This window comes from Mesocricetus auratus, unplaced genomic scaffold (genome assembly GCF_017639785.1).
Source record: "Mesocricetus auratus isolate SY011 unplaced genomic scaffold, BCM_Maur_2.0 Super-Scaffold_100008, whole genome shotgun sequence".
NCBI lineage: Eukaryota > Metazoa > Chordata > Mammalia > Rodentia > Cricetidae > Mesocricetus > Mesocricetus auratus.
The window spans coordinates 53,268,068-53,290,073 of NW_024429192.1; the positions used below are offsets into that span (position 1 = coordinate 53,268,068).

The 22,006-nt window shown below is 48.0% G+C and overlaps 2 protein-coding genes across 2 annotated transcripts in view; one reads left to right on the plus strand and one right to left on the minus strand.

The window, feature by feature from the left end:
• Nr1i2 (nuclear receptor subfamily 1 group I member 2) overlaps positions 1-21,543 on the plus strand; it is a 37,692-nt gene extending 16,149 nt beyond the window's left edge. Inside the window, exons 2-9 of the mRNA XM_013114496.3 lie at positions 7,073-7,297; positions 15,295-15,428; positions 15,754-15,941; positions 16,858-17,132; positions 18,625-18,767; positions 18,908-19,024; positions 19,254-19,359; positions 20,572-21,543. Of these exons, the coding sequence (XP_012969950.1) occupies positions 7,107-7,297; positions 15,295-15,428; positions 15,754-15,941; positions 16,858-17,132; positions 18,625-18,767; positions 18,908-19,024; positions 19,254-19,359; positions 20,572-20,716 (1,299 nt within the window). The 5' untranslated portion in view covers positions 7,073-7,106 and the 3' untranslated portion in view covers positions 20,717-21,543. The remainder of the gene's footprint in view (positions 1-7,072; positions 7,298-15,294; positions 15,429-15,753; positions 15,942-16,857; positions 17,133-18,624; positions 18,768-18,907; positions 19,025-19,253; positions 19,360-20,571) is intronic.
• Positions 21,544-21,760: 217 nt separating this feature from the next.
• Gsk3b (glycogen synthase kinase 3 beta) overlaps positions 21,761-22,006 on the minus strand; it is a 127,946-nt gene continuing 127,700 nt past the window's right edge. The window contains exon 12 of the mRNA XM_040750825.1: positions 21,761-21,979. Within this exon, the coding sequence (XP_040606759.1) occupies positions 21,960-21,979 (20 nt within the window). The 3' untranslated portion in view covers positions 21,761-21,959. The remainder of the gene's footprint in view (positions 21,980-22,006) is intronic.

Consider the following 22,006-nt stretch of genomic DNA (forward strand, 5'->3'; position numbering starts at 1 on the left):
TGAAAAGGCTGTGGACCCTTCTCTCACAGCTTTCAATACACTGTTTTAGTTTTGTGTTGTTTCATGTTTTAACTACAATATGATGCTTTAACTACAATATGGTGTTTCTTTTCTGGTTCATTTTGTGTTTCTGTAGGCCTCATACCTAGACATAGAGGTTAATTTTCTTCCACTGATTTGGTTAATTTTCTTCTATGATTTTTTGAGAATATTTTTCTCCCTTTGGCATGGAAGTCTTCTTCTATATCCATAATCCAAAACTCTGGTTTTTTTCACGGTGTCCCAAAGATCTGTGTGTTCCATTCATGTATTGTATTTTGCTTTTTTTTATGTACATTGGTGTTCTGCCTGCAGGTTTGTCTGTGTGATGGTGTCAGATCCCCTGGAATTACAGACAGCTATAAGCTACCATGTAAATGCTGGGAATTGAACTTGGGTCCTTTGAAAGAGCAGCCACTTCTCTCAACTGCTGAACCAGGTCTCCAGCCCCTGTATTTTGATTTTTAAGTTTTTCATTATATTTGGTGATCCAATTCCTGCCCCTTGTTATTAATCCCTGGTATTCTGACTTCCACATGATCTAGTCTATTGTTGAGACTTTCCATTAAGCTTTTGTTTAATTCATTCAATTTTTCATTCCCAGCTTTATTTCATCTTGGATTTTCTTTACCATTTCTACCTATTTATTGAACTCTGTTTTTGTTTTGGTTTTTCCAGACAAGGTTTCTCTGTGGCTTTGGAGGCTGTCCTGGAACTCACTCTGTAGACCAGGCTGGCCTTGAACTCACAGAGATCCACCTGCCTCTGCCTCCCAAGTGCTGGGATTAAAGGCGTGCGCCACCAACGCCCGGCTGAACTCTGTTTTTATATCCTAAGCTGTCTTCATTTATCCATGTTTATTTGTGTTCTCTTGAACTTATTTAGGAATTTATTCCTGTCCTCTTTTATTTCTTTCTGGTGTTTTTGAATTATTTCAAAATATTTACAACTGTTCTTTTAAGTTATTTGTCTGGAATCTCATCTAAATTGTTCTTATTGAAATTTCTTACTATTCCTTTGGAGGAGACAATATGTCTTGAGTTTTCATGTTGTCTATGGTTTTACAATTCAAGTTATTCAACCTTCCCTTTGTGACTTTTGGTGAGGGGTTCTGGTCCTCCTATGTTTTGTGTTTGAGTCTTTGCTTGATATTAACCCTTGATTGGTTAGGCTCAGCTGGGACATTTGAAGTTCAGTCTTGGGGTCGTTTGGTACTGACTCTTTGGTGGGTTGGTCCCAGAGTGGCTAGGGGAAAGTGTAGCTTCTAACTTCACAAGTGGGTGCTCTGTGAGTTGGACAGAGTATGGGTTGCCAGGGTTGCAAAGGCTGTGGCCTCTGGCCTGAGATGTGAGCAGATGCTTTAAGCAGGTTCTGAGTTGCTGAAACCTGGGGCACAGGAAGTACTAGGGCCTCTAATCTGAGGAGTAGGCAGATGTGCCACACTAGTCCTAAGAGGGCAGAAAGGAGGGTGGCAAAGGGCGATGAAGTATAATTTCTGACCTGGGGAGCAGGCAGATTTCTGCACCAGTGATGAGAAGGTTAGAGAGCTGGAGGGGGCCACAGTGTGGTCTCTAATCTGTGCAGTTAGCTCTGTTCAGATACTGAGATGTTGTGTATACCATACCAGAGACCTCTCACATGGGGAGCAAGTTCTGCTTGGGTCCCAGGATGCTGTGTAGCCAGCTTCACACATAGCCTAAGATGCTGTGGGTCGGGAATGCCAGAGGATAGAAGATCTATTCTCAGACCTGGGGAGAGGGTGCCACAAGGGTCCTGGGTCACTGGGTGTTAGGATAGTGGAAGGATGTGACCTGTATCCTGGGGCGGTAGCACCACTCAGATGTGGCTTCTGAAGCATTTGTGGTTAATCGTTGGAGGGAGGGGGATGTGGCTCTCTAATCTCAGTAGAAGAAAGTCTCTTTTAGGTCCTGAGATACAGAGTAGTGAATTATTTGTGGGTCCTGAAGGGCGAGAGGTCCCAGTGATGGGATGAGGAAGATGGGACTTCTGGTCCAGATTCTGAGAGTTGGGATGGCTGAGGATGGGAGAAGTAGCCTCTAACCCGGGGTGTGAACTTGGCTCAGAACCTACAATGCTGAGAACAAGTCCAATCCTGTGCTGGCAGGAAGAAGAAATGACCCCTTACCTGCAAATCAGTCTCCACTGCCCTCCTGAGGTACTGGGGAACAGACTCCATATCCATCCTGAGAGACCAGGATTAGGATGCCGAGGAAGGTGTGTGGCCTCTAAGTTGAACAGCTAGTTCCAGGGAGGTCCATGTTACCTGCCAGTGAGTTCTGCACTGCTCCTTAAATGCAGGGGTGAGGATGGGGGAGGGGGTGACCTCTAGGGAGGGTCTACCATTCAGGTCCTGTCTATTCGGATAATTTATACAGTCCCCCCCACAGCCCCCTTTGTATTCCGTTTTGAAAAGGGTCTCCTCACAAACCAAGGCATGTGCATTCACACCAGGCTCTTTATCTCGTTGTGTCTGCTATATAACGTTTGGGCTGTTTTGTGGTGGGTTCTTTATCTAGTCTGGATATTAATCCACTGTCAGATAAACACTCGGCAAATATTCTCTCCTCTTTTAAAAAGTTTCTTTTCTGCCCTCTGCCCATGGCTTCAAGGTGGAAGAGGAAGAGGAGGAGGAGGACCTAAGTCCTCCTTGACTTATCCAGAAGGTGACAGCTATGCCAGGAGGGTCTGAATGGCTGGGGTTTAGCTTTGGGGGAGGGAGACCCCATTTACTCAGGAAACTGCCCATCTGACTCAGCTGAACTGGGCAAGAGGTGACCGCACCTCCTCAAGGTTCACTGGTCTTTGTGTAGTGTCAACTTGACACAAACCTAAAGACACCCGGGAAGAAGGAACTGTTAGATCGGGACTGAGGGAGGTGACTTGGAAATTAAAGAAAGAGGGGTTTGCGGGTGGAAAAGGGGGCTTGGGGGGTAGGAAGATTCCTGGGGTCAGTTCCTCTGCAGTCTCAAAGCATAGACACCAACAGAGGTCGGCGTGTTGTTCTTATCAGAGGCTCCCAGGAGCCTAACAGCCCACAGGTGTTATCAGTCAAGTGAGCTTTCCCGTCTGAGTTTCTCAGTCAGCCTGAGGCTATCAGGTGATTAGCCTTCCAGGAACCTCACCAGAAGAATTGCCGGCAGCACATTGGCCTGTAGGGCGTTCCCTTATTATTAATTGATGTGGGGGGAGGGGCTATGTAAAAAAGACTGCTGACCTTGAGCCTGGGAGCAAGACCTTAGGGAGCATTCCCACATCATGTCTGCTTCAGTTCCTTCCTGGAGCCTCTGCCCTGACCTCCTTTTGACTAAGGGACTGTAACCTGTACAATGAAATAAATCCGCTCCTCCTCCAGACTGCACGGTGATCACGTGGCTGTGGGAAGAACAGAGGGAAGGAAATTAAGTCTGCCTCCTCAGCCTTTCTTATCTCATCATCTCCTACTTCTCTTTCTTGGTGAGGCCCAAAAGTGAGTTTATCCAGGGAAAGATGGCTCTGAGAAATGGATCTGGGGAGTCACCCTGTACCCTTACCTTTCCATTTGTATATGTAACACGAATAATATGAGACGTCAGGACACCAGACGATTAACAGTCACCAAAGCCAACTTACACCAGTGTCTTTCAAGTTTGTTGCCTTAAGAGAACAAGGAAGTGTGGGTAGAAAGGAGCAGAGCAAATGTAAACGTCTGAGAAAAAACGAGACAGAACTCCTGGAAGATGAAGTTTCCAAGGCTTCAGTGTCACAGCGAGGCTGCAGTGTCACAGCGAGGCTGCAGTGTGTCACAGCGAGGCTGCAGTGTCACAGCGAGGCTGCAGTGTGTCACAGTGAGGCTGCAGTGTGTCACAGCGAGGCTGCAGTGTCACAGCAAGGCTGCAATGTGTCACAGCGAGGCTGCAGTGTGTCACAGCGAGGCTGCAGTGTGTCACAGCAAGGCTGCAGTGTGTCACAGCAAAGCTGTAGTGTCACAGTGAGGCTGCAGTGTCACAGCGAGGCTGCAGTGTCACAGCAAGGCTGCAGTGTCACAGCGAGGCTGCAGTGTGTCACAGCAAGGCTGCAGTGTGTCACAGCAAGGCTGCAGTGTGTCACAGCGAGGCTTCAGTGTCACAGTGAGGCTGCAGTGTGTCACAGCGAGGCTGCAGTGTGTCACAGTGAGGCTGCAGTGTCACAGCAAGGCTGCAGTGTCACAGCAAGGCTGCAGTGTCACAGCGAGGCTGCAGTGTCACAGCGAGGCTGCAGTGTGTCACAGCGAGGCTGCAGTGTGTCACAGTGAGGCTGCAGTGTCACAGCGAGGCTGCAGTGTCACAGCGAGGCTGTAGTGTGTCACAGCGAGGCTGCAGTGTGTCACAGCAAGGCTGCAGTGTCACAGCGAGGCTGCAGTGTGTCACAGCGAGGCTGCAGTGTGTCACAGCGAGGCTGCAGTGTCACAGCGAGGCTGCAGTGTGTCACAGCGAGGCTGCAGTGTGTCACAGCGAGGCTGCAGTGTGTCACAGCGAGGCTGCAGTGTCACAGTGAGGCTGCAGTGTGTCACAGTGAGGCTGCAGTGTCACAGCAAGGCTGCAGTGTGTCACAGCAAGGCTGCAGTGTCACAGCAAGACTTCAGTGTCACAGCAAGGCTGCAGTGTGTCACAGTGAGACTGCAGTGTGTCACAGTGAGGCTGCAGTGTGTCACAGTGAGGCTGCAGTGTGTCACAGTGAGGCTGCAGTGTCACAGCGAGGCTGCAGTGTGTCACAGCGAGGCTGTAGTGTGTCACAGCGAGGCTTCAGTGTCACAGTGAGGCTGCAGTGTGTCACAGTGAGGCTGCAGTGTCACAGCGAGGCTGCAGTGTGTCACAGTGAGGCTGCAGTGTGTCACAGCGAGGCTGCAGTGTCACAGCAAGGCTGCAGTGTGTCACAGCGAGGCTGTAGTGTGTCACAGCGAGGCTTCAGTGTCACAGTGAGGCTGCAGTGTGTCACAGTGAGGCTGCAGTGTCACAGCGAGGCTGCAGTGTGTCACAGTGAGGCTGCAGTGTGTCACAGCGAGGCTGCAGTGTCACAGCAAGGCTGCAGTGTGTCACAGCGAGGCTGCAGTGTGTCACAGCGAGGCTGCAGTGTCACAGCAAGGCTGCAGTGTGTCACAGCGAGGCTGCAGTGTCACAGCAAGGCTGCAGTGTGTCACAGCAAGGCTGCAGTGTGTCACATCGAGGCTGCCGTGTCACAGCAAAGCTGCAGTGTCACAGCAAGGCTGCAGTGTCACAGTGAGGCTGTAGTGTGTCACAGGGAGGCTGCAGTGTCACAGCGAGGCTTCAGTGTCACAGCAAGGCTGCAGTGTCACAGCAAGGCTGCAGTGTCACAGTGAGGCTGTAGTGTGTCACAGGGAGGCTGCAGTGTGTCACAGGGAGGCTGTAGTATCACAGTGCTGTCCCTCCCAGTGGTCTTTCAAGACTCTTATAGTGGGAATTAGATGGAAACTGTGGTGATTTTTTTATTGAGGGTGTCCATTTTTTAGTTTACTGTGGGCAGAGACAGTAAGTGGCCTACACTCCTGTTTGTATGTGTCCTAAGCTAGTCAGAGAAGTCATCCTGCACAACTTATACAGCCATGGGAGTGGCCACTCATCATGGTCATCTTCATCCACTCCCTCTGCCAACTGCGTTACTCATTTTGTAGACTATTCACTGAGTCACTTCCTCTGTAATTAGCTCATGATTTACCATGGAACCTGCCCTTACTTCCTGTCCATCTCAGCGATAGAGATATAATCAATATCATTGCTTCTCTATGTCTTATGTTAGTTGACAGACCCCCAGTGGCTCAAAAGAACCTCGAAGACCAACGCACTTAACATTCACTATCCTATGGCAGGTGCCTCACTGATTCAAAAGAAATACCAAATAGACAAAATTTGCCATACAAATAGCATAATAGTCCATATGGCTTAATAAAACACCAAATAGTTCAGAAGACCCTCCAGGCCAAATGGAAGGCAAAGCCCAAGGTAGACTGATCAGAGAGAACTTACCAAGGATTAGTAAGACATTTATTTCTCTGCTTACAAAACAAGGCATAGAGCATCTGATACTGAGTGGGTGGGAAGATTTTAAAAGGAGAAGGTTTCTTGCAATGAAATGATTCTTGCATTGTGATCCTGGCTCTACTCTCTGTAGGTGGCATTTTCTTGTCCCAACTACCCACTCTGCATCTGGACAGCTGCTTCCAAATTGCCACACAAAGACTTAGCAGTATTTATAAATGCTCAGTCAAATAGTTCAGGTTTGTTACTAGCTAACTCTTACATTTAAATTAACCCACATTTCTATTTATGCTTTGCCATGCGGCTCATGGCTTGCTACTTCATTTTCTACATGTCCTGCACGCTCAACGGCTGGCTAGTGTCTCTTCTGACTTTGCCTTCTTCTTCTTCCCAGAGTCCTCTGGTTCTGGCTGTCCCACCTATACTTCCTGCCTGGTTACTGATCTGTCAGCTTTTTATTAACCAATGAGAGTAATACATATTTATAATGTACAGAACGATTATTCCACAGCAACTCTCACTGTCAGTTTGCTTGGTATTCAATTAAAAGCCTTCTTTGGAGGGGTATCCTTTTTCTCTTTGTGGAAATCTGGGCTACCCCACACCTAAAAGGTCATCATCCTCCCAAGATCTCCCCAGCCCCAGAAATAATATTGAATGCTAGTCTTTCCCATGAGTTGTTCCCTTTTCCAGCCTATGATCAACTCATAACCCTCTAGGTCCCTTCAGTGCTCCATAATCCATTCCAGGCAGCTTCTTCTTTACTCATTTATTCCTCCCATAATAGCCTTTTCCTTCCCACATTCTGGTTTAAGTGTTCTGCCTACTGTGCATACTACTGTGGTGGTTACATCTTTCTTAACAACAATTCAAATAACCACCTGTACTTTTTTTCTCCATGGGATGTCAGGTCCAGCACCAAATCCAAACGTGAGCCTTGCTCAAAAGGAAGTGTTCCCAGCATGTACCTGTACAGAGCCTCATTCTCTGTGTTTTTTCAGTTCTAGTCCAAGACACACAGATGCAGCCCTGGAGATGAGATCTGAGGAAAGCTGGAGCCATGTTGACCTTGTACGCCGTGAAGAAGCAGATTCTGTCTCAGAAAAGTCCACCATCAATGTAGATGAGGACGATGGTGGTCTCCAAATCTGCCGTGTATGTGGGGACAAGGCCAATGGCTATCACTTCAATGTCATGACGTGTGAAGGATGCAAGGGATTTTTCAGGTATGATCATCTGTCAGCATTGGCACACTGGGTCACATCTAACTTGGATTTTTCCATTAACTGGTTGAGTGCTGTCTCAAGGCCTCAGCTGAATCGGATGTCTAGGGTCTTTGCATGGGCTAATGGCCCACCCAAAGCCCTTCTAAATGCTCCAAGACAGACACATATACTTCAGATGAATCCTCATCTTCAAATCTTCCTTCATCCACGACCCAGGAAAGGATCATTTCCATCAAGATCACACTTTGTTCCTCTCTGTATTTTTGAGTAAAATAAAAGGACAGTAAGAGGTAGGTAGAAAAAAGGAAAAGGAAAGTATTCAAATCACTCTCATATGGTAGTTGTTAAGAAAAGGATGTCATAAAATAAATCAAAACTAAGATAACTCTTTCTAGAAACAGATTTTTAAAAAGACCAAAAATAAAAACCAAAATAGCCTCATGTAAAAGAAAAAAATCCTACTTCACAATATATTAGGTCTGGACAAAAGGGTCACCATAGTCAGGTGAAGGACAGAAAGACCAGTGACAGCTCACCTTCATCGGGGGCTCAGATCCGAGGTGGGAAGGAAGACAGGAGAGATGTGAAGAACGAGCTCCAGCTCACCTAAGGAAGGGAAAGGGCTTGTGGTTCTCACCTCACATTTAAACAGTCCCAAGACAGACAGATGTTGTGTAACTTCCTGGGGAGACATCAACAAACATCTGTTCACTACAGATAGGCTGTCAACAATACACCAAGAAATTACTCTACCCAAGTCTAGCTTGGTGAATCAAGGGGTATCTATCATTTATAAGTCCATGGGTGACTAGGGCAGATGAAAAGCACCATTCAGGCACCAGGGATGGTACATATAAACTTCATTATTGGCATTTCTCTGCACAACTTGTAGGCAACTCAACAACAGTCTCCTCTACTGCAGCAATAGTTTTCAGTTCATATAACCTTTGGTACCTCATGAGTCATACATCTTCTAACTTCGTGAACTTCCTATGTGTTGTGAGCCTGCCTCCTGTATCCAGGTGGGAATGTTGCCATCCAGAGGAAACAATTACACAACAACCAATGCCTTCCTTCCTTCAGCTCTTAGATGCTTTCTAACCCCTCCTCTGAAAAATCCCCTGAACCTCAGAATGGATGATGTGTATGTCTGGTTATTTTCTTCCAATGGCAGATAAGCACTGGGCCACCAAGCAATAGTGACAACTATCAGTAATGTGACCGGTTATGAATCTCTGAAGTGACTGCCACTCACTACAAAAAGTTCCCACGACTGAGGTTGACAGTAGCGGTGATCTGTAGACATGGACATGTTCAGGAAGTGTCCTACTTTGCTTTCTGTGGCTGCGATAGAATACAGTGACCAAAAGCAGTTTGAGGAGGGAAAAGCTTACTTGCCCTAAAACCCAGATCACAGTTCATTATGCAGGGAAGTCAGGGCAGGAACTCACTGCAGAGATGTGACGGTGTAACGTAAGAACTGAAGCAGAGTCCATGGAGGAACACTCCTTGTCCCCCAGTTTACCTTTCGTATACAACCTGGAACCACTTGCCCAGGGGTAGCACCTCCCACCATGGCCTGGGCCCTTCCTTCCACATCAGTCATTAATCAAAAAAAAAAAAAATGCTCCACAGACTTACCTACAGGCCAATCTGTTATAAGCATTTTCTCAGTTCTCTCTTCTCAGGTGACTCTAGCTTATGTTAATTTGACAAAACAAACAACACAAAAAAATGAACAAACAAACAAAAAACCTAGCCGGTACAAGAATAAAACTGGCAGGCATATCATACTTGTTTAACAAAACAATAGTAGTCACCTCCAAGTGGGACCTATACCCGCTCTAGCTGTAAGATTTTGCCCTGGATTATAGTACCAAACGCGTATTCCCTCCTATGGAACTGGCCATAAATTCATAGAAAAGTTAGTATTTTCCATAACAGTTGGGTCACTACTGCACAAGCAGGCCTAGCTTGCCTGCCATGCTTATAGTGTAATAAGGTCTTAAGTGACTAGGACTGCCAGCAACAATTCTCCAGCAGTCTGCATCCCACTTTCCAGCACTGCACAAGCCAGCCAGCAGGAAGGATCTCTCAGCTCAGTCCCAGCTGGATTTCTCCATGTCTGTAACTACAGCATGGAGTGTATTTAGAAATTTACCATCTAATGCTGTCATGCAAGGCTGCAATAGTCTATGGTATGTGGGGCCTCCCACTGAATAAGCATAAGGAAGTAAACCACCTCTGGCCCTGAGATTTTCATTCACTAGCTATATGGCTCCTGGCACACCCACACCCACCCACACACACACACACCCTTCTGTTTATACTTTTTAACTGCTGTTTTTTTTCTTGTTGTTGTTTTGTTTTTTGTTTTTTTAGTTTTTCGACACAGGGTTTCTCTGTGGCTTTGGAGACTGTACTGGAACTACCTCTTGTAGACCAGGCTGGTTTTGAACTCACAGAGATCATCCTGCCTCTGCCTCCTGAGTGCTGGGATTAAGGGTGTGCACCACCACTACCGCCTGGCTAACTGCTGTTTTTAATAACTCATTCTTTCGATCAACCCAGCCCCTATTGGGTTATAAGGTAGGTGGAAGTACCATTGAACCTGGTCACCTTTAACCTAGTTCTTTACATTATTATTTATGAAATAAATACCCATGTCAATTCCTTGGGGAAGCTGGCACATAATGCCTAACACCAAGATTTATGAGAGACCCTGGAGAGTGGTTTCACTAATTGTTTATCTGTATGTACGGAAATGCTTGGACGATGCCTGTGGCCATGTCTACACAGGTGAGAGCATATTTCATAAGCATGGGCCCTCTGTAGCCCGGCTGCCAATCCCATATGAGATAGGTTGAATTACATACTTGCATCATCATATCATCTATTGGGGCTGTGGTTGGAAACAACCTTACATGTTTGGGCACTATGAGAAATATCAGACTATCTCATGAGACTTTATTTCTCAACCTTTGTTAGCTGCCCCTTGGCCAGACTGTACATGAATCTAATGAGCCACCTCTACTGGGATCTGGGGACAGATGGCCTGTATTTGGGTAAGGCTGTCCTTTTTCTGTCTTCTGAGAGGACTCAGCAGGCTATGGCTGCTAGTGGGAAACTTCAGGGGCTCTGATTCTTGTTGAATGCTATTATATATTTCCTTCCATATCTGTTTGTCCTCACTGTGGACAAACCAACAACTTTGAAATGTCCAATTCTCAATGAGTCATTCCTAAAGTCAGGCCTCTGTATACAGTACAGCTTGTTGTAGGCCTGGTCTCAGGAGTTACTATTATCCAAGTTGCTGTTCAACTCAGCCTGCTGGCTACTCCTCTCCTGTCAGCCACATGGTGTCAGTATTTGTTTGTATTGCAGCAGCCATTCATTCCTACATAAGCAGGTGTCATCTCTCTCAGCACTTTATTTGGCTTGAATGGTGGTCTAGTCTGTAGGGGATGCTTGAAGGCTCAAAAACAAAACAAACTAACAAAAACCTCACAGGTTCTAGTGGAGACTTTATGGGTGACAGAGCAAATACCACATAAATTGTGGTAAACAAGCATGTTACCTTTGCAGAGTTTGATTCTGTGCCATCCAAGAGGCCTTCAGTCCAAAACTTGATTGTATGCGATGTTTTCCCTGTTGCTACCGCAGAACTGGTAATGGATCCCATTCTTGTGTTTCATATACAACGTGCAATTGCTGTTCTAGTGAAGTTAATGAGATTCCAACCCTCTCCGCTGTGGGATTGATGCCATGCAGGAACTGTTGCTCAGGTGGTTTTTGTCATGCCCCTCCTCCTCCAGCCCTCTAAGCTGCTGGTGGTGTCTAACACAAAGGCATCCTGAGGTATTCTGCCCTATCTGGCTAAAATGCTTCTTTCTGTCCCAATCTGCCCAGCCCCTCCCTCTTATCAAGTTATGCAAAGGTTAGGCAACTTGGGTAACATGGAGCACAAACATTCACCAAGACCCCAGGAGACCCAAGAACACCTTGCCAGGGTTGTAGTGGGGGCCACCTATCCTGTTTATCTTCCATTCCATCTGCCCTTTTTGGCAAACTGACATTCAAGTCGTAAAGCCTTCCAGAGAGGAGCATGGCGTTTGCCTTTAAATCACCCCCCCCCACTAAAAACACTGCCATATTTGCTTTCACGTGACCCAAGGTACCACCATTCCTTTCCCCTTGATTCTGTCTGTCCATTGATGCTTTAGCACGCTAAGACCCTGATTTGCTGACGATCTAAATTGCTCAGATCCACCAAAGCCTCTCCTACCATTACAAAGCCCATACCTGCACTGAAGTCTTTGTTAAATAACCTCTTAATTTTTTTGTTTGTTTGCTTTTAGAGACAGGGTTTCTCTGTGTAGCCTTGGCTGTCCTGGAGCTCACTCTTTAGACCAGGCTGGCCTCAAACTCACAGAGATCCTCTTGCCTCTGCCTCCCAATTACTGGGATTAAAGGTGTGCACCACCAACACCCAGCCCGCCTCTTAACTTCTTAACTCTCATACTAACACACTCCTATCTGGCCCTAAAAACCAGACACAAAACACTGCCTGTCTCATGCTTATTTCTATTAGTAATTGCTGTCATTGCTCTATTGCCTCCCAGCCCCTAATACTCATGAGGACTTCAGCTGGTGATAACCAAGTGTGTGATGGTCATATGAACATACCCCTCAGGGACTGATTCCCTCATATGTCTTCAGGTTACTCAGCTTTTGCCTCAAAGAGGATTGTGTCGACTTTTATCACTCAGATTGTTCCTAGCTATTGGCATGTCCCACAGCTACACGCTCCAGGGTGTGAGAGGCTCCCGTTTAAGTCTGTCTCAGCTCACACAGATCTGAGGTGGTGTTTCCTGGTTTTCGTGGTTTCCTGTACTGGGCCATTTTTAAGGCCTCCTCATGCTGCTGGGTCATGGGATTCTCTCTTCCTCCGTATTAAAGGTTGAACTGAAGAAAGTCTTCTATCATTTCTATGTCTCTGTTCCTTATGGTCCAGTTCTTCCCATAGCTTCTTAGTTCGGGATCCCAGGACGACTTCTTTTCTCTGTCATATGTCTTCCCAGGTGTAAGAAATGGGAAATCAAACATCCTCCCTTTGCCCACCCACTGAATGGCAGTGTGTAAGGTGCACCTGTGCATTTCCCAGTAGACTCCCTCCCTTTGCAATAGAACTATCTCGTCCATCATCATTTTGTGGAGTGTCCCCATACTTGAGTGACAGACCCCATTTACCAAGGGGATGTGTCACCCCATGCCACGTAAAAGAAAATGGTCACCCTACGGTTCTTCCCAAGGATGCTCTACTCTCAGAAGGTGCAGCCTGAATTATGTGTCTTATCATCCTCTGCAGGGGCGACCTTTGCTTCTGTTGGTCCTTGCCCAAGTACTGATGTGTCACGCAACTTTTCCTGGGGACACAAGAATAAACTATGTACCTCAGATAGGACAGAGTGGATAGATCAAAGAAATGGTTGCACCTAAGTCTAGCTTGGTGAATGAGTTTATGGGACACATTTACAATAGTGTGGCTGAGGGGTTAATTACAGGAGCAGGGATGACTTGGGCAGATTCATCATTAAAAAGCCCTCCTGCAGCATGGGAGATAATGTATGAAAACATCAGTGGATTTTCCGTGCACAGTGGTCTCTTCTCCTCCAGAAACTGCTCGTTCCTTATATAGCTATGGGAGAAGGACTTCCCTCTGGAGTCTTGAGTTTTGTGAGCTTGATGAGTCTTTTGAACCCCACTTCTCCCTCTAGGATGGAATGTTCCAGCTTAACTTGACCAAGTTTTTGTTAGTGATTGGTCTTTTAAATGGAAATGAATGTTCAAGCCAGGACTCATCCACCAAAGACTCAGCTGTTTGTCCCTTACAGGAGGATATGCAGTCCTTGATGATTCCAAGAGGGTATACAGTTCTATGTTATGATCAGGTTGGGGTTCCCAGATCCCTGGCCATGGGGAGCTGTTCTCAGGTCACATGGGGTTAACTCTACTCAGGATAGGTCTAAAGGCACCATGACCTAGGGAGACATAAACATTGCCTACATAGGCTACACATCATCAGTGCCAGGCCATGTCCAGCCTTAAGTCACAGAACACTTGGATCAGCTAATGGGAAATAAGGGAATGGTGTGACCAATTACAATGAGAAATCTGAAGCTTCCTGAGTTGATGAGCCTGTGTGTTTCTCTTTGACTCACACGAGAGCTCTGATTTTAGTTAGTCTGGCTCCACTTGGGAAAGCATAGCGCCAGGATACCCAGACAATAAAAAAGGGGAACCAAGGGGGAAAAAATCTGTCCCAGAAGACACGATCACATCATGTAGGCCAGAGCTGGCTTCAGCCTACTCCTGGGTCAGTCACTAGCAAAGAGCACCAGCTAAATCACTTACCTGAGCAAGTATCACAAACCCATATATGAAGTCAAGTTCTGGTTCTTCAAGACAGAGAATCTGTTCAAGCAGCTTCTATGGGGATTGTCCCATAGAATCCTCCCATTTAGGTGCCATCCTGGGACACCTAGAGGGAGGTGAGGTATCAGTAGTTGGAAGTGGGCTGCTTATCAAGCAAACTTGAACTCAAAGTTTGTCACTTACCTGGAGGGCAGGTGATAATGAATCTCCATTGATGTTCCGGGGTTGAGGGTATGGGAGGAACAGATGAATTTCAAGTCTTTAAAAGTCCACAAAACAAGTAGCCCAGCATCTGATATATAGTATGTTTCTGATGGATAACAGTTCCTTTTATCTGTTCTTGGAGCATTTGGGGATAACATCAGGAACCTCTTACCTAGGTCTGCAGCAGAGGCAAATATGAGAATGTGACATCCATGGACCAGATGGTCTGAGCCCCCAAGCTGATCTCAAGTCTGCCTGTAAAGTTACAGTGAGCTCAGTCTCTAGTCCAGGCCTCCCAGCATCTCCCTCATCTGTTCCCATGGTTCCAAGCCAGCTTCTCTCATTTCCCACACTGCTGGACAGAACAGAGGCCAGAATCAAGGGACAAGGGTCATCCAGAATGGAAATGAAGGGAAACATTTGTTTGGGGCATCGGTGGCTGTCCTTGGTGAGAAATCCAGGATGGTTTGGCTGTAAAGAGAGAGTGGTCTGACATCACTAGGTGTCCACCTGCAGCTGCCTCTCTATACAGGCCGTGGCCCTTCAGCACCCTTCAAGCTAGTGACAGAGAAGCTGTGGCAGAGCCCCAACTCCACCCCGGGCTCTGTTCTACAGAGCTGCCAACCTCCCCACTCCAGGCCAGTCGGAACCCACTAGACGGGGAACTGGAGAAGGGAAAGGACTGTGGCTAGAAGCTGCTGAGGTAGGGAAAGTGAGGGCTGGAGGTAAGCGGTGCAGGTGACAGGCTTCCTCTGACTCCATTTTCCAAGGAGAAATCCAGTTAGAAGCCTATCTCCAGCCGAACGTGGTGGGGCATGCCTTTAATCCCAGCACTAGGGAAGTAGAGGCAGGGGATCTTAGTGAGTTCCAGGCCAGCCTGGTCTACAAAGTGAATTACAGGACAGCCAGGACCGTTACACAGAGAAACCCTGTCTTGAAAAACAAACAAACAAACAAACAAACAAACAAACAAAAATACTGACAGCTTCCAAAATAATACAGAGAAACCCTGTGTCGAAAAACAAATAAACACACAACAACAAAAAAGAAGCCCATCTCCATTAGTAACAAGGTATGAGGAAGGATGGGAGGTGTTTTGGGAAGGGCAGGGAGCCTGCAGTTGACTTGTCCTGGAGAGAGGCTCTGGAGCTATACCCATGAAGAACACGTCTCATTTCCTGTAGAATCATCTCAGAGATCTCCCCCTCTTCTGAGTCCCCGACTTTAGGGTAGAGTGTCAACCTACACATGTCCTGTCTGCCTGTGGCAGGGGCTGAAGAGACAGTATGACCGGTAGCGCCTAGGCCAGGAGCTGCGCACCCCTCATAGACTACCTAATACTTTTTCTTGTCCCACAGAAGGGCCATGAAACGCAATGTCCGGCTGAGGTGCCCCTTCCGCAAGGGGACCTGCGAGATCACGCGGAAGACACGGCGGCAGTGCCAGGCCTGCCGTTTGCGCAAGTGCCTGGAGAGTGGCATGAAGAAGGAGAGTGAGTGGCCGGGGTAGGGGGTAGGGGGCCCAGGCTTGGTGGACTGGGCCAGGTGCCAGAGAGCTGAGGCACCAGAGCGCATCTGCATACCATGGCTCCAGAGCTCATGTGCGGCCATGAGCCTGTGGGACTTTGGAGATAAGGGGCACCAGCGCTCTGCTGCAAGGAGGGTGGCGGGAGACACCGGCCGGGTCTGTGTTCTCCCCTTCTTCCCTGCTGTCCCTGCATGGCGCCCTTTGTCCTCATGTATAACTGGTGTATGGAGGCGTGGGGAGGATGCCCCCTAAGGTGCACATGTGCTGAAACCTGCTTCGTTAACTCACAGTGATCATGTCCGATGCTGCTGTCGAGCAGAGGCGAGCCTTGATCAAGAGGAAGAAGAGGGAAAAGATTGAGGCTCCCCCATCTGGAGGGCAGGGCCTGACTGAAGAACAGCAGGCGCTGATCCAGGAGCTGATGGATGCTCAGACGAAGACCTTTGACACCACTTTCTCCCACTTCAAGGATTTCCGGGTAGGTGCTCAGAGCTTGGCCCACGTCCATGGCTACGCCAGCTCCTCAAAGACGGCCACTTTCCCAGGGTCTCTCATGCTGTGGTTGGCACCAGGATTCCCCAAGAACTTGCCAGAAATGGGGAAATCTCAAAATCCTTCCCCCGACCCTGAACTCTGGGATGGGAAACCCTTTGGTTACTCCCCAGCTGACTGAGGTTGGGGAATGTCTACTCTCTGACCACAGCAGTAGGAACTGGTGGAGGCAGGCATGGTGCCTGCCCTGAGTTGCTGTGAGGACAGTCAGGTGCAGAAGGGTATGTCTTTGCTGAATGTCTGTCTTCCTTCCCAGTGTCACCCCTCTCTTCTCCAGAATGGTCACAAGCAGTTCAGGTGACTGGACCAGCAAAGAGGAAGTGTCTGTCTGGCTCCCACACCCCAGTCTCTGTGTTTCCATCTACAACAGTGATTCTCAACCTTCCTAATGCTGCGACCCTTTAATACAGTTCATGCTGTGTTGACCCACAATAAAATTATTTCTTTACAACTTCATAACTGTAATTTTGCTACTGTTATGAATCGTGATGTAAATTGCTACCTCCTGGTTGCGGAGCACTGATCGGCAGCTCCATACCCGTATCTCTGTCTCCTGGGCCCAACAGGGGGATGCTTAGGCAAGGAGGCCTCCTTCACCCTTCACACTGACCATTAATTCATAGAACACCACCTGTCAGACAGACTAAGGAACAAGGGCTGTGTGTGTGTGCATGCGCACGCATGTGTGTGTATACATACATATATGTATATATATGCACATATGTGTGCACACCTATGATCATTTTTCTCAGACTATAGCTTGGTCATCAGGGGTCTATGTGGTGACTTGTCTATGACAACACACTGCCCCTCCTTTCTTTGCTTCTTGCCCTCCATGCCAGCTGCCTGCAGTGTTTAACAGTGGCTGTGAGCTCCCAGAGTTTCTGCAGGCCTCGTTGTTGGAAGACCCTGCTGTATGGAGTCAAATCATGAAAGACTCGGTTCCAATGAAGATCTCTCTGAAGCTTCGGGGAGAAGACGGCAGCATCTGGAACTACCAGCCCCCATCCACGAGCAATGGGAAAGAGATCATCCCTCTGCTGCCACATCTGGCCGATGTGTCAACTTACATGTTCAAGGGTGTCATCAACTTTGCCAAAGTCATCTCCTACTTCAGGTAGGTCTTGGGGGAAAAGTAAATGGTCAAATGTTTCAAAGAAATCTGCAGTAAATCCCCACAAACTTGGGATAAACTGGTGTCAAAAGACCGTTTGTTGTCTCTGCCCCGGGGGACCACTGCTACTGGAGAATAAAGCCTATATGGTTCATGAGTTTTGTTGCTGTGGGTTTCTCAGTTTTCCCGTTTCGGAATGGGAAGTGATCATATCAACCTTGTAGGGTGTCTTAGTTAGGGTGTCTATTGCTGTGAAGAGACACCATGACCATGGCAACTCTTATAAAGGAAACATTTAGTTGGGTGGCTTACAGTTCAGAGGCTCAGTCCATTGTCATCATGGTGGGACATGGGGCATACAGGTAAGCAAGGTGCTGGAGAGGTAGCTGAGAGTTCTACATCTTGCCCAGGCAACACGAAGTGAACTGAGACACTAGGTGGTATTTTGAACATAGAAGACTTCAAAGCTCCATCCCACAGTGACACACTTCCTCCAATAAGGCCACACATACTCCAACATCCAATAGTGCCACTGCCTTTGAGCTTATGGGGGGCAATTACATCCAAACTACCACATAGGGCTGATGAAATGAGAAAACATCTGGAGAACATTGGCAAATGCTGGTCTTCCTATTTTGCCCATAAGGTCAGAAACCATGATTGGACATTTTCAGACTAAAAGTTGAGTTGAAAGGAAAAAAGAAGAAAGTACATAGAAAAAGAGAGACGTGGCGTTTCCATCTGTCTGCCAGCAAGCAGGCCATGGGAGGGTGGCTGGTCCTGTAATCCAATAGACCACATCTCCCTAGGGCTGGGCATGGAGGCAATTATTATGAACAATGGTGTCAGCAGGAGAACCTGGAACCTGATGGTATGGTGGGAACCACCACTCTATAAGATGGAGTTAGTCTGTTGTGCTAGGGGCAATGCCAGGTGTGTCTGCAACCTGGTCCTCCACCTTGCCTTGCCCGATGTGGTCAAGTAGAGCTGACTTGCACATGTGAGGAGGATATTGTCAGGCAGAAAGCAGATAATAGGAGTGTGACACAAGGTCTTCATTTCTGCGGAGAAACAGTTAGGAACATGTATGCATTAAATTAGCATCAGGTAGCAACTATTTCCAGTGCAAGGCATGACGTGTTGAAAGATTCCACTCTCTAGAAACACTTCTGGGAAGGGAAAACACTCCTTGACCTGAAAACTCACCAGGATTTACTTAAAGGGGCAATCATTCCATGTAGGCAAACAGAGGTAAATGTTTGTGAGGTTAACAAGGTAGAGCCAAGGCAATAAATGTTGGTCAGAGGCTGTGCAGGGTGTTGGAAGAGACAGGTCTGGACATAAAGCTAAGGAAGCATGAAGAGTTCCTGGAGGTTGGAGAGAAGACCTCAGTAGGCAAAGTAAGCCGGTGACCTGGATTATGAGGGAGGGGGTTGGAGGCAACCTGTGCCCAGCCTCCCTAGGAGCTGTCATCACCTCCTGTCCTTGCTGCCAGGGACCTGCCTATTGAGGACCAGATTTCCCTGCTGAAGGGAGCCACTTTTGAGATGTGCCTACTGAGGTTCAACACGATGTTCGACACAGAAACTGGAACCTGGGAGTGCGGTCGGCTGGCCTACTGCTTTGAAGATCCTGATGGTGCCTACAAGATACCTGGCAGAGGGAGGGAGGGAGACAACAGCTGAGGGAGACTGGGTGAGGGAGAGAAGGTGAGGGAAGCCTGAGTTTTGAGTCAGGTGCCTGAGGTGCTGGCTGTCTATCCTATACCCACCCCACAGGTGGCTTCCAGAAACTCCTGCTGGATCCGATGATAAAATTCCACTGCATGCTGAAGAGCCTGCACCTGCATAAGGAGGAGTACGTGCTGATGCAGGCCATCTCCCTCTTCTCCCCAGGTGATGGAGTCCCCCAACTGCTGGCTACCCCCAGCAATCTGCAGGAGGCAGCGACCCTTCTGTCCTCCCCAGGGAAGGGCTCAGCCATCATCAACCTTGCATCCCACGGCACAGGCAGACCTTTGTTTGAGGTGGCTGGCCAGCAATTCCTTTATCCTGGCTGGCCTGAGCTTTCCTTTGGCCCTCTCTGCCCTGCCTGGCACCACAATGCCTTCCCTTCCTCTCTCAGACCGTCCTGGCGTGGTACAGCGCAGTGTGGTGGAGCAGCTGCAGGAGAGATTTGCCCTCACCCTGAAAGCCTACATCGAGTGCTGTCGGCCATATCCTGCTCACAGGTGAGGATGAGCAGGGAGGGGCAGATGTGAGGGGGAGCCTTCTTGCCCCTCACTTTGGGCCTGATTTCCAAGTCCCTGCCATGCCTGGGGCAGCTTTTGAAGACCCAGGCTCTGGGACTGTTTTGTCACCTCTATGAAGACTTCCAGTCTGAATCTAGCAGAGGGATACTTGTCTGCCCAGGGCTTTCTACATTTCTGTCAACGAGGTGTGGGAAGAGCCTGACTCTACTGTCCCTCAAATAGGGTCTGCTACCAGAGACCAGTAGCAACCATAATGATGGGAGTAACTATATGCATCTGTAATAGCTACTATTGGTTGGGAAGTGTCAGTCTTGGGGCCAAGAAGGTGATGCATATTATAACCTGTAACATTCAAAACAACGCCTGAAGTGGGTGCCAACATCATGCCACAAGGGATCCAAGGCTTTCCTGGATTTCACAGGGTGGAGGGCTGGAGCCTGGTAGTTAGAGGATTGTCACAACTCAAGCTTGTCAAGGGAACCTGCTTGGGGACTGGCACAGAAAGAGTTCCTGTGCCTTCACCAGTCCTCAGATGCCTATGTCCCAGTGCAGTCTCATGTCCGCAGGCATGAAGACAGCAACAAACCTGATTACGATGAGCCTAAGGCTTTGAAGACTAAGGAAAATTTTGGGTATTATAGTGTGGACTTGAAGAACCAATCTTTACTTGGCCTGTACTTTTCTGTTCAGCATCCTGGGATGCTGGGGTTGGGGGGGGGTGATGGTTATATCTTTTTATTCAGTTACTTTCTGCAAGGAGGCTGAAGGTGCTGGCTTCCTTACCTATCATGGGGAAACCAAGGTAAGTGTGTGTTCAGATGTTGGATGCAGCAACAGATCTAGGAAAGGACTCCAGACTACAGGTCCCAGTTGTAGTTGACTACATATCAAGACATTAACCAAGATGATGACTCCTCTCACCTCCATATTAACCCATTAATTTGGCACCTGCAAGGCCTGAGCTTTCTACATGGGTCTCTGTGTACAGGACTCAGCTGGTGGGGGTGGGGAGGGAGGAGGTAGATTACAGCTTCTACCTTCTTACACAGAGGCTGAAGGAATTCCAAGTCTCCTAGCTTGGCTGATCTCGGATTTTCTGAGATTGAATTTGTGTGCTCTCAGAACGGGGTCAGTATGGTGGGATGGAAAAGGGTGGGGTGAAGCCCCAACTGTTTCTCTGGCTGCCTGCAGGTTCCTGTTCATGAAGATTATGGCTGTCCTCACTGAGCTGCGCAGCATCAATGCCCAGCAGACCCAGCAGTTGCTGCGCATCCAAGACACACATCCCTTCGTCACCCCCCTCATGCAGGAGTTATTCAGCAGCACAGATGGCTGAGTGGCTGCCCCTGGGTGGAGATCCCATGGGTCAGCCAGACCTAGACATTCTAAATCGCCACTTCTAGGGCTAGACAGATGGACATACCGATAGCCAACATTGGCCTATGACTGCGGCTGGCTAGCATTCCCCTGGAAAAGGACATGGAGCCGCAAGTTCAGCCTGTGGAAAGTTCTGGCCTATGGGCTAGCCCCATCCTTGTGCTAGGGAACAAAACCCCAAATCCCACTAAATTCTAAAGTGTTGGGTGGGAAAGGAGGAACCAGGTCAAGCTATATAAGGGTGTACACGCCCCACCCGTTCCCAACCCCAAGCTTCCTCTTGAGCCCCTTCTGTGTTCCAGACTTGAGCTCACCATCAGGCTCATTAGCATCACTGCTGAATGCCAGAAGCTTGTCATGACCTTGATCTGGACACATCACTCAGCTTCCTGCATCTGACCAAACACACCATTAATCGCTAACATTGTGACCTTCTGTGGACTCAGATATGGATCCCAGCCTCAGAGTTCAAGAAGACAAAGCTAAAATGGCTATTAATAGCTTGTAAAAAACTTCTTGTAACAGCTTATGTGGACCCTAAGGAAGGCCATGTGACATAGTCAAGTAGCTCTGTGTGGGTTCTGAGCTGCACTGGGGTTTTGTGGGTAACTGGAAGCCAAATGAAGGTTCCCAAATGCCAGGTACTTGTTGATGAAGGGGTGGGAATTGTTGACTGTGGGGACCTGTATGTGACTTGGTGTGGGTCTGGCTTGCTCCCAAAACTGGAGCACTGAGGTGATCTATGATAAGGCTACAGTGACAGACAATAAATGTGTGATGGCAGAATTACCTGGGTACGCCAAACTCTGAGTACACTTGGATCCTCAAAGCTGAGTGTATGGAAGTATCTGCCTCATTTGGAATAGTTTGTGGGACTGTCTGCCTTTCCCAAGTTCCGCCTCACTTCCACACTGGGTGCTCCATGCAAGTGTGTTCCTGGGTTTAACGTCAGATCAAGACAGGAGGATTTCAATAATGAAATTCTGGGTAGAGATATAAAGCATATTTTTAAAAAGATTTTATTATGTGCGTATGTGTGCATGTGCACGTGTGCTGGTGCCTGAGGAGGCCAGAAGAGGGCTTTGCATCCCCTGGAGCTGGAGTTACAGGATGCCGTGAGCCTCCCCATGTGGGCGCTCGGATGAACTCTGGTCCTCTGGAAAAGCAAGTGCTCTTAAACCGCTGAGCCATCTCTCCAGTCCCTATTTTTTGACTTTGTTTTCTGGGGAAGAAAAAAAAATGTGAGAAT